This window comes from Bombus impatiens, unplaced genomic scaffold, assembly GCF_000188095.3.
Source record: "Bombus impatiens unplaced genomic scaffold, BIMP_2.2 scf_0930, whole genome shotgun sequence".
NCBI lineage: Eukaryota > Metazoa > Arthropoda > Insecta > Hymenoptera > Apidae > Bombus > Bombus impatiens.
Genome location: NT_177349.1, coordinates 139,651 through 151,960, shown reverse-complemented (window position 1 = coordinate 151,960; position 12,310 = coordinate 139,651). Strand labels below are relative to the sequence as shown.

Sequence of the window (12,310 nt, the reverse complement as noted above, 5' to 3'; positions counted from 1 at the left end):
CGACCGTCTCGTGTACCCCGCGGAGGTGCTGCGTTTCCGTGCTCCAGCGTGCACGACACAGCCGTAACACGCATACAAGCACACGTACACGCGACTCCAAGCCTTATACATATTTACACGGATACGTTTTACGTGGCCGTGCACGCACGCCTGGCCCACCTACACATCTACAGAACCGTGGAAAGGTGCGCGTACGTGCACGAGGTAGGCGCGCGTGTGCCACCGTCCACACACCTGTTCCTTCGGTCGAGAGACACGCCGATATCTCGCGACGAGAGACGACCGCGACAGTTCGACGACGCGCGTGTTTATCAAGACCATCGCGTGGTTACATCGCATCGACAGCTAAGGGCGAAATCACCCCCTTTTGGTGGAACAAGTTCTCGAGCGTGGATGCTAAACACAACATAACTGGAACGCGTGTTTTTGGTGGAGTCCAGTGAATTCGGTGAATGTTTCGTTGATGGATTACATGAAAAATAATTAGCCGTGGAGGTTAACGTCGGACTTCAAATTCCCGATACACGCAAGTGTATCGTCCTCCGTACGAATTACAATCGCATTGAATCTGATATTCGATTTATCCTTCGAGCTCGACTTTACGTGTAAGTTAGATAATAAAAAGACGCCCAACTACCTGGCTTGTATAGTGGTTTTTCAGTCGAAGTGCGAGGCGATTCCGAAATTAGGACAGCGTCCAACGAGTTCAGACGAAGTCTGAATCTCGCGTAAATTTCTCCCGGTATCGGTGAGCACGTGCTCCGTGAACGGTTTAGACAGCTTCGGAGAACAGGTGGGAACGGGAACGAGCGCATCGTCCCGATCACGTGTTATTCACGCACGTCTTTTGGAAAACAATTCGAGTACTCGTGGAAGTGGGTCGTGGAGAATTCGTGAAAGATCCAGGAACAGACGCCTGGTGTTGTCGAGTGTACGTCACGTGCACACAACGACGCGACTCGACACGATTAATTACCGGCGACCGAGGTGAAACGGCCGAGCAAGAAGAAGGCTACGAGAAGAGAAAGGAGGGAAAACGAAGAGGATCGTAACGATCTACCGATATCGCACGATCAAAGGCAACCGTACGAGGGAAAGGTACCTGTCGCGACGCGAGAGTGCACGTAAACATCTCCGAGCTCGTCCCGTATCCTGGATCCATACGTCCTCGTTGGAAAGCATAGTCGTTCTCTTTGCTACGAGCGATCCTTGTACCTCTTCCGTCTAACGATATCCGAGAAGATCCATGAGAAAAGCAATCGAAACTCTATATTACCTCGAACCTTGTGCGTTTTCGGATTTTCATAGAGAAATTTCAGTTTCCAAACGATAATTCCTAAAACAGTGTTGAATGAGTGTTTGAAAAGTGTCTCGAGGGAATATCATATTTTTTGTACAACGACCGATGTATCTACGAAGTGGAGAACCGTGAGATTCGAGATATATCGACAACAGTGGCTCTGGTATTCGGTGTGTGCTCGCGGACCGGAAATAATATTAATAAGTATCGGAGAAGTGAAGTGTGATCGACGAACGGCAGGGTCTATAAACCGGTCGATCGTATGTACGGTGTGAACAGTGTTTTCTGAACCGATCGATCCGTGGAATAACGTCGGATATATTCAGCAGCACTGACGAGGAACGACAGATCTATTCGATTTCAAATCGTTAGGAGTGGCTGAAGAAGAACGCAGGTGACCCACGGGGAATGGTGATGCGGTAGTCGAGGGATTCCTCGAGGAAAGACATGAGGGCGGCCGCCGCCTACGTCCTGTTCCTTGCCCACCTCATACAGGTAACGTGTACGCTTTATCTGCCCTATTCGCGACAACGGACCGCGGATTCTCTTCCGTATTCGACTCATACGGACATGTATCCTGTCAGGCGTTTAATGGAGCCGACGAGTACCGTCTTGTTCTTCTCGTAAACCTGCCTCTATCGCTTTCGCTCGGGAATCTCGTGAATTTTTCGCTACTTTGTAGAGATTAATTTACTTTGTAGCGATTTTAATTCGTTTCTTCGAGTGTTTCTTTCTTTTTCTATAAAAAGAAATTGATTCTCCTTATGGTATATGAAAAAAATAGAATATTAATCTCATTAAGAGATAAACATAATTTATCCTATTTGCGAACAATAGTCAAACATGCTCGTATAAAACGATCATTTATCACGTATCTGATAGACAGAGAAATGGCGGCAAAATATTTGGAGCTGATATGAGTCGATTATTTATCGTGTATCTAATAGATAAAATAGATATTATAGACAGATGTTTGTGGTTGTTAAACGAGTGGGTTAAGTACGATTATTTATGGATAACCTGTAGCTATTTAGAATACAGGCACAGCATCTAGAGTTATTATTAAACCGGAGGAACAGCACGTCGTACGTGTTGGACAAGGCGTGCGCTTATACTTGAGACACCCGATGCAATCTCCCCATCAAATTGCTTCGCATTTGGAAAAAAGTCGAACTGGATACCCGATAATCAAACCACGGGAGACGGGGCAATTACTCGCCGATGCTGAACGATAAGGTCGCGGGGCTAGATAAGCCGTAATTACCGGCAACCATAGCCATGAATCGAGCTTGATGTATCGGTGTAAGATACAAAAAAAAAAAGGGAGAGAAAAATAAAAAGAAAAGAAACGATTACATATTAATTACATGCATCAGGGTGAACGAAGCGCAAACTGTCGCAAAGTGGAACGATTAGATAAGTAGCGGCCGGCTCGGCGATGAATCATTGGGACGAGGTTTATTAACTTATCTTAGACGCTAATTCGATGAACGCGTAAAGACAGTCGGACGACTGGACGTACCATATGTATTCTATTCGTCGTTTCTTCTCTCCTTCCCATACTCCTTTTTCCTTATTTTCAATCTTCGTTCTGATAACCACAGGTATTCTTTTCTGTTCCATTTCCTCCAACGGTTTCGTTGTTCTAATGCTTTTTCATATTTTCTTCGTCTTTTTATTGAATCTGTTAGTCGCTATAATTTTTTATAAGTGAAACTTATAGAAAAAAATTTGTATACATTTCGTAACACGGCAATTAACGAAACAGTTTCCACGTTATATTGTTTAGTATCAAATTACGTTTCACAGCTCCTGAATATACATCGTCCTTATGTGACCTCGATCTATCTCATTTCTATCGCATACTCTTCCAAATTTTTAACGATTGATAATTGTAATTCAGTCGAAACAATCGCGTATCATTAGCATTCTACATACGGTATAATCTTCTAAATTCATAATAATTCCTGATAATAATAAGCCACGAGAAACATCCACACACATTACCATCTAATGTACATACTCTCGCTTTCCCAGGACTACATAGTTACCAAACTGTTCCATTGTTGACGTGATCGGCTCTTCCGCTCGCGTTTTTCCACCATAAATTACGCTTAACCAGGAGAATCTATATAAAAGCGCTAAACTTCTAACCAGATAATTCTGGATTCTTCGTAGCTATGATCATCTTCGTAACGATCCAGATGGTTTTATTTAAAAAACCAATGCGTTTAAAAATCTACTTTTGAGTACGTCTACTATTCAGAACTCAAATCAGTCTTCAAATATAGTATCTGTAATGAATAGAACAATTCGTTTTAAATATTACCTTTTGCAAGAAAAAATAACGTCACTACACGACCGAAACTACAAAACACGACCATTAAATAATATTCTTTGAGACGACGAAGATTCCCGACTTCTATGTAAACATTACCCTACTTTAACCAATTTCACAGCCAAATAACATAGTAATTAAGAATCCCAAAGAACATAGAAATTTAAATAATAGAAAATGATCAAAATCATGGCTTTTTCTCAGTCACACGGCTATTCTTGAAGACTGTGCGTCAAAACGCGATTCTTGTCCCGCTCAAAGTTTTTCCCGGCCTTTCCACTGTCTCTTCTCTCTGCTGGTTTCTTCCCGGTTGTGTGTCATTGCACGAGAATAGGAGAACACGCGCCGCATCCTTCTGCTCGTTCTCATCAAGCGTATACATAGTTACGGTGTAACCGCGGCCTTTTTTACCACCGATGTTGCCTCGTCACCCACACTTATCATCTGGCTTCGCCTCGGTATCTTTGTCGTTTCTTTGCTCGACGCGTTGGCATTATTGCAGAGCCGGCTCCGTGTATCGTGCTATTGTCCGCGCCGCGATGTCCCGTCGAAAAATGTATAACACGTTGCATCAGTGTAATGGGGCCGTCTTATTTGTATCTTCCTGCGCGGTTATTACACGCTCTCGTGCACGCGTTGTGTGTTCAGGAAGTGTGGCCGGGACACGGCGTGCCTCCTCCGCCGAGAACGCGCGGCTTCTCCAGCTGAGAAGGGATGATGTCGTTCACAGATTGAAATGATGGCAGAGTTATTCGAATTATCGAAGCTGTTGGTGATAGAATTTTTTATCGAATTCTGAACCATTGGTATCAGTCAGGGTGTATTATGTTATTTATAGCGAAGCCATATTAGATTGAAAGCATATACAAGACGGTTCAATAAATGTTTAGGAGATGATAATCAACTTCTATTTTAAATACATATCTATTATCGGCAAAAATTCTGTTAAATATTTTCATCGTCCCGTGTGATGTAAAGACAGTAGTTGAAGAACCAAAAGTTTCCTATTAACTATCGTAAAGACAAACTTGACCAATTATTCTGCACGATTTCACGAAACATATTATTCCATTATATCGTAGAGCTGTTTGCGCGATATATAGAATAATCTTTCAATTACTATTCACGTCACAGGATCCGAGAAAACTCTTCATACTGCAGGCTCCATAAATAACAAGTTAAAGACAAACCATGAATTATTCTTCAGTATACTCCGAAAAAAATCATATATATTCGAGATGCATCACGAGGTCTAACAAGATTTTTTTGTACTCGATGCAAGCCCTATAAACAAGTTAAGAACGATCCATCGATCCAACGATCCATTCTTCGGAATTCTCTGAAAATGTGGCATATATATACTCCAAATGTATCACTTAGCGAAGCTCTTTGCACTCGATCCAAGCTGCATAAACAACAAACCAATAAATTGAAGACGAACCGTAACTTATTCCAAAGAGCACTCTAAAAAATGTATCGGTACCACTCGACTGAAAACATGGATAGACAAACGATTGCCAGATCTCGAAAAGTCTCGTTCACGAAAAGCATCCGCAACAGAAGCTGCCAAAGAGGCTCGCGAAGCGCAATCTCGTTGACGGCTAAACACAGCCTCCGTACAACTCGAGACGTTCGAGGCGAAGCAACCCCGAACTTGGGGGTAATTGGAGCTCGGGAGCGAAAAGTTGGACACAATGGCCACGAGTTATGGAGGGGGAGGCCCTTACCAAATGACTTTCGAAGAAGTGGTGCGCGGGAAGCTGGAGCCAGGCCGCGTCGTTCCCTCGATGATTTCGACCTAGCGCAATTAAGCGCCGTTGCTGTTCTCTTTCAATTACAGTCCGAGCTGGAATTACCGTTATAACGCACGGTGGCTGCCATCCGAAAAAACTTCGCCGAAAGTATTCCAAGAAACCGATACCTTAGTCCCCATGAAGAACGCCCTGTCACTTTTCGACCACGGATCATTTCTAACGTTTAATATCACGGTAGACTTGATGGAACGGAAGGTGTAAACATATAGAGGGAACACTATATGTGTTCATTATCTTTATGATATTTCTTATGAAATGGGGATTTTGCCTTACGTATGTAATTATTTGCCAATTATTTGTTTGGGGGACGGAAAATTTGCTGGCGGAAGGTTGAATTTAGAGGGTGAAGGGTAATCGTAGAATGCGGGTTACAATTTCAATTCTTTTATAATGGAATTTGCTTCAACATGTATTTGTTATTACAAGACATATGTGTACGTATAAAGTTTGTCAAGAAATATTCTCTAAGAATAATTAGAAGCTTTAAAAATTCTCCATGTTCCGAGAATTCAAATAGAAACTTCTAAAGAAAAAGAATTCACCTGCAATGGTGATTGTTAGTTCATCTTCTAGGCAAAATAATCCGCTCATGAAGATTTCTTCTGTTCATTCTTACCGATTAATGACAAGCTCAAAAAATCCTCGAGTATCCAAGGGTATCTGCAATCTCACACATAGCCAGGACTGGAAAAGTACATTTAGGAATCCATGCACCACGAGTCGGAGGGGATCGTTCGTCTGCGGAGGACTGTGCACAGGCGTGACCGATCTCAAGCCAGCTCTCTCTCCTGTGTGCTTTTTCTTCCAGAGAGCCGACTCTCGATCCATCCTTCGAGCACGTCCAAGCCGGATAATTAAGACGCGCCGACGGTGGAGACGATGAATTATAATCGAGTCGGTCCGAGAAAAATCCCCGCCGTGTACGAGTGAGTCGGATTTCGCGTGCGCGATTCCACGTCCAGACACAGATCGATCTCTCGTACCAACCTCCATAACGGGGGTTTACGATAATTGCTACAAGCATCCCGTGCAATTTCGAGCTTAATGGGCTGGCCGACGTTCGTCGACGAGCGTCGAATTCCATCGAGACGTTCCATCAAATTCCATCGTGAGGAAAATCACGACGGTCACGATCGCTTTTCACCTTGCTTTGTGTGATATGTCGATACTTTGGCAAGAGCTACCGAGAGACACAAGACCTTTTTCTCTCGATCCCACCTCAACAATCTTTTATCCTGTTCCATTTTATTTTGTATTCTTTATTTACATTTATTCCTTTTGAGATTTAATAAGCATGTTTTCCTTAGAATCGATGATAGATTTAAGAGGCGACCTCGATCTTGAACTTTGGAGATACGTAGAGGTATGTAGAGGAATATATATGGGTTGCAAGTCTTTCTAAGCGTATTTGATTCGGTTCGTCCTCTTCGATCTTCTATTTTCCTCCTTAGTTATGTATCTTCTTTTATTCTACGTTTGTCGAAAAATTGAAATTCCTTACTAGGGTGGATGGTGAATTTGAAAGTTAGATCATGGTCGTGGATTTCAGAGACACGTAGAAGTAAATTGGTGTTTTCAAATCCATTTGTGAGTCAGAAAGTAATGTATGCGTAGAGCAAAGTAGAATTGGAGAAACGCATTAATGGAACGGTTTTTAGTGGACATTATAAGGGACAGCATCGTCTGATGTGTTTGACAACCATATTGAATAAATAACGCGAGCGAACGGTACACGTGGAGGAATTTTTTTCCGCAAACATTGACATTCATAGTCGTTACGAAGGAAGCCGAGGATCCTAAAGAAACACGGACCGTAATTAATCAACGCCAGCGGATGAAACTCATTCGAATGAACTCAATAACCCTGTCAGGGAAAATTAGCTGGAGCAAGCGCGTGCAAATCGCGCCTCGAACGGGTTTTTACGCAAAAGTTAACGTCTCAACTACCGTCCGAGAAATCTCGTCTCTCGATCTTTCCCAAACGAAACAAACCGAACGGGGGAAAACCTGCAACACAATTAATCATCGTCCAACTAATGTACTCGGCTCATTCGAAACACCCTGTCAAATAGCCTGGATCTAGCCTCCTGGAAGAACATCCACTTCTCGACTTCGTACGAAACAAATAGAACCGAGTCGTCAGCCCGCGGCTAGAAATTAATAACAGTAATAACACACCTTTATCGTGTGCTATAATCATCCAAAAAACACGGAAAAACGACGAAGAAAAGAAATATTCCAAGATAATACTCCGTAAATCACGTGGACGTAATATGAACAAGCTATTGTAAGAAAAAAAAAAGAAAAAGATAATACTGCGTAAATCACAAGCGAGCTATTCTAAAAAAGAAAAAAAGGCAAGTGCACATTAAAGTTGTTAGACCCAGAAGTTGCGAAAGCAACGAGCGGATGATCGGAGCCGTCCCACGCGAAAGGGTTGAGAAAAAGACGCGCGTATGCCCCGCGGCGTTCGACGACGACCCGTTTAGCGCATTAGCGCGTCGCTTCCGCTTTTACCCTGGGAACCGATCTCTCTCTCGCGACGTATACACGTTCCCTCTGGCCGTACGGGCGCCCGACTGCGTTCTTGTTCCTCTTCTTGCGCCGCTATCGCCGCGGCCAATTATCAACGAGCGAGAGCGCTGTCTCGTTGCTCGCAGGAAGTTGCAGCGGGATGCAGCCAGCCAGATAACGCATGTACCCTATGGTCGTGAATTGGAAAAGTAAGAAGGGTGAATAGCGTGACGGGAAAGATAAACGCGGCGAGAACGTGGAACAGGTGGAAACGCAAGGACGAATAGGTAACACGAATGCCGAGTCGCAGAAGTACCGTTGAGAAAAGCGTCGAATCGATCCCTATTCCGGATAAGGAAAATGCAAATACACGCGTTGCTCGTGGAACATATATAAAAAAAATCGGCTCTAAGCGGGGGATAAATTTATTCTCGTCGACTACCGAACGACAGGCGTGTTCAGTGACTGAAAGACGAGCGAGTTAAGCGATCGCGAGGAAGCGAGAGGCGGAGAATCTGACCCACGCGAACGCTAGAAGAGTAGATGGAAAAAGAAAAGATATATACGAGTCGACGAGTCGTGTAGTGTCGAGTAAAGTCGAGTGTGAAGAGAAAGAGAGTGACGAGAAGAGGTAATGCCGGGAAGAAGGTGAAAACAGGGAGAAACAGAGACAGATAAACCGCCGCCGAGGCAATGCTGGGCGGGTTAAAGCGAAGCGTTTAGCTGGCGGTCACGCGAACCTCCTATAAAAATCTGCCCTGAGGCTGGACTCGCCGGATGCTCGTCCAGATAGACAGATAATACCGTCTCGTGGCGGTGTTACACGCCGTGATCCTGTGTGCTCTCTTCTTAGCCCCGTGCGTTTCTACCCTGTTGTGCACCGTGGCGTACAGGTGCGTGCCTGCGAGTCCTTCCCTGGCTGTTCTTCAGTCGTCCACGACGCGGTGGCCGAACGAATAAAGAGAACAGACTGACGGGAAGGTAGCCAGGGGTTTACGAGTTCGGGGAACAGAATGGATAGGAAGGGGGCAGCTTTCGAGCAATTTGTGATAAACAGGGACAATTTTTGGTGGGATGCAGTTCGTTTGTCGACACGTGAAAAGAAAGAATTTTTTGGTTCTTTTCTGAGATTTTAATCTCTTTGCTTCTTTTTTCTTTTTTTGCTATTGTAGGTTTGTGGCTGTTGCAGTAATTTGGAATAAACAGAGACAATTCGTGGGGAACGCGAATTTTATTTGTCGACACGTACGAGAGCTTTCTAGATCCCTCTTTTATCTTTTAGTCTCCTTCTTTTTTTGTTTTTGATGTAGTAGAATTTTTGTAGATATTCTATATACTTCTTTCAATTTATGACAAATTTTACAGACAATTTTTAGAGCGATGGAAATTTATTTGTCGGCACGTAAAAGGAAGGAAACACCTATTTTTATTCTTTGACTTTCTTTCTTTCCTTTCAAAATGGTAACAGATTCATATTTATTCTGCTACAGTAGAGAAACTAATTACAGTCGAACGTTAAGTTCTTCGCCTAAACTTTTTATCGCATTGAAGATTGAAAGAGAAGGGTACGGTATGTTAGGCAAATTAAAGACAAATGCTACTGTCGCAGTTACAATGTTTAGCTAGCTGTTACATTCACCGTGGCCTGTTCTTTCCACCTCGGCCGTCGTTTATCAACTTTGAGAGCAGAAGCGCGGTAATTTCACGGGTGTCGACGGGAACGAGTGACAAAACAGCGAATTACCAAGGCAGTTTCCACGGTAGCACTCTGAACAAAGAAGCCTGCTCTTGCTCCGGTGACGTTTCTTGTTGCCCACGATTCTTGTCATTCGTTCACCAGAGACATTTTAGCTTTCGTTCGATGAATAGCATGCCTATTTTCTCAAATACTTCCTACAAACATTTTATCGAAAACAAAAATCTTGAATAATAACGCCTGAACAAAAGGGACCATTTGGATCCAGAATATCTCCAAACGGCAGAAGCGTTCCAGTTTCTCTTTGTTTTCAACAACGTCGTTCATATCCTGTCGATTATACGTCATACTAAAAATTTCGAAAAAGTGTCAAGCATGCACAAGTCTGGCTATCAAATATCAATAAATTGCAGGATTCGGTGGAAAAAATGGTGCAAGTGTAATTTTTCTAAAAGTGAAATAAATACAAGAAACACGACATTCGTATTTATCTAGAGGATTTTGTTAGGTATGAAATATAGATTGCAAATATATAAATTCATATTTTTATGAATGTAATTACAGAAGAAGTACCTAAATAAAAGTTTGCTTCGCTTATTAAATGTTATAACAAATACGTTATTTTAGATATTTCATATATTTCTTTGCATCTTTCAATTTCCCACGAGCGCATAAAAATTCAGTTTAAATATGAATCTTCAAATATTTTTAAATAATATGTTTCGCTATTTAATAATATACAGATTCCCCAATTACGATTTCAATTTTGCTCAGGATCTCTGTTTATAAATTGATATTTATATATTTATTACGTTATTATAAATTTAGTCGCCTGTGCCACTTTTTCTTCGAACCTCTCGATATCTCGTAGCATCATTGACGCTCATTTCCATGTTCACCGTGCACGACTATCGTCGATCGTGACTAAGTGTACGCCTTAACGCTTGACACCCATCAACGAGCCCGTGTATCCATTTAATTTATTGTCACACCGTTCGATTCGCCAACGTCGTACAGCGTACACAGCCACTGTCACGCGTGCTTACGCAACGTGTAATCGTCGATGATCGACCGAACGATCTATGGTCGCTTGATTAGAGACTTGGCGCGCCGCGTCTTTTTCGACGAACAGCCCTATTTACGCCCTGGGCGACACGATCGATTGTTTTACGCGTTCCAACGCGTCTTCGCCATTGAGCGTGCCGAAAAAACGAGGCTAAGAAACGACAAGAAATTGCACGCGAAATTTGCACCTGATTACGAAGCATTGATCACTGTCAGTGTTGCGACACTTTGATCGTCGTTACTTCGTCGCATGTTTAATTTTAATCGATTGGATCCAATTGAACGAAAATTTTGCGAAGATGATAGTTATCATTTGGAGATATCAATTGACGAGACAGTAATTTAGTAATTTGATTAAATCAATAGAAACCAACAGAAAATCGATCCAAAATCAAATTACTTTTTCGAACTCTGCTGTAAATTCATAGTCGATTAATATTCGTAATAGTGAAATTTTTTACTTTCGTATGTGAAACCTACACGTTTCTTTTTCTTTCAATAAATACGATTTAAAATACGATTGAAATTGTCATTAAATGTTGATATTGAAACCGTTCAATCGTTGCATTTTGGGCTCAATACAAACGAATAATAAAACGTGCTGTTGTTGTGACTTTGCAATAATGACGTCGTATGTGACGTTGGCAAGTTTATATTTCTAATCGCGATGTACGCGAAGCACGATCCCGTTATTAGAAATACATAATGTGTATATAAAGCACAACGATGCAATAACGTTGCGATTTCCTAGTGGTGACTCTGTACTTTTTGACAATAATGTGGTTTCCTAAGAATACAATACAAAGTACGCGATACCGTTATTAGAAATATAGAACCCAATGAAAATTAACGGTGTAATTTTTGTACCGGTAAGCTGTACATTCAACGATTCTAAATTTTTCAACAATACAGGGCACACAGTTGTACGATTTCGTTGGTACAAGAAAGTAAAATAATTTACACTGATAAAACTATACGATTCGACACCTTTATATTCGCAATATCGAAACCTCAAACTTACATGTATTACACGTATTATTACATATATAATTATAGAAATTCATACCTCCATAAACATATTATAATTAACAAAAACGAAATCCATACAAAGAATGGACGTAATACTAAATATTACGACGAGTACTAAACTCTTCACGTTATACCTTATATTTTTCCACGTTATATACGTTTTGTGTGTTTTGCACCTTCAGATTTGCCATAAACTCATAAAAATTCATGATCGAATCATTAATAATATAAATCTACGAATCGTATAACATCACCGTTACAAAATCATAACGCGTCGTCGTCTATATATCAAATTTTCAAACGAACCAAAGTGTACAGATCACAACATCGGCATTGAAAAATCACAACAACGTCGCATCATTCATCTCCAGCAGAACCGAAGCTCAACGAAAGACAGCAGCCGGCGAGCAACGAGGGAAACAGGTTGTTATTGAGACCTCTGCGTGGCACAAAGTTTGGGATACCAAGGGTATTAGTTAATAGAGCGAGACTAACGTCTGCATCGACGTCGGATGCCTCTAGTCCTTCGAGTGTCTTGACTCACACCTGTTCTT

At 42.0% G+C, this 12,310-nt stretch overlaps 1 protein-coding gene across 1 annotated transcript in view; it reads left to right on the top strand.

The window, feature by feature from the left end:
- The first annotated feature begins 6 nt into the window (after positions 1–6).
- LOC100750208 (protein jagged-1) overlaps positions 7–12,310 on the top strand; it is a 58,680-nt gene continuing 46,376 nt past the window's right edge. The window contains exon 1 of the mRNA XM_012391140.3: positions 7–1,795. Coding sequence (XP_012246563.1) covers positions 1,748–1,795 — 48 coding nt within the window. The 5' untranslated portion in view covers positions 7–1,747. The remainder of the gene's footprint in view (positions 1,796–12,310) is intronic.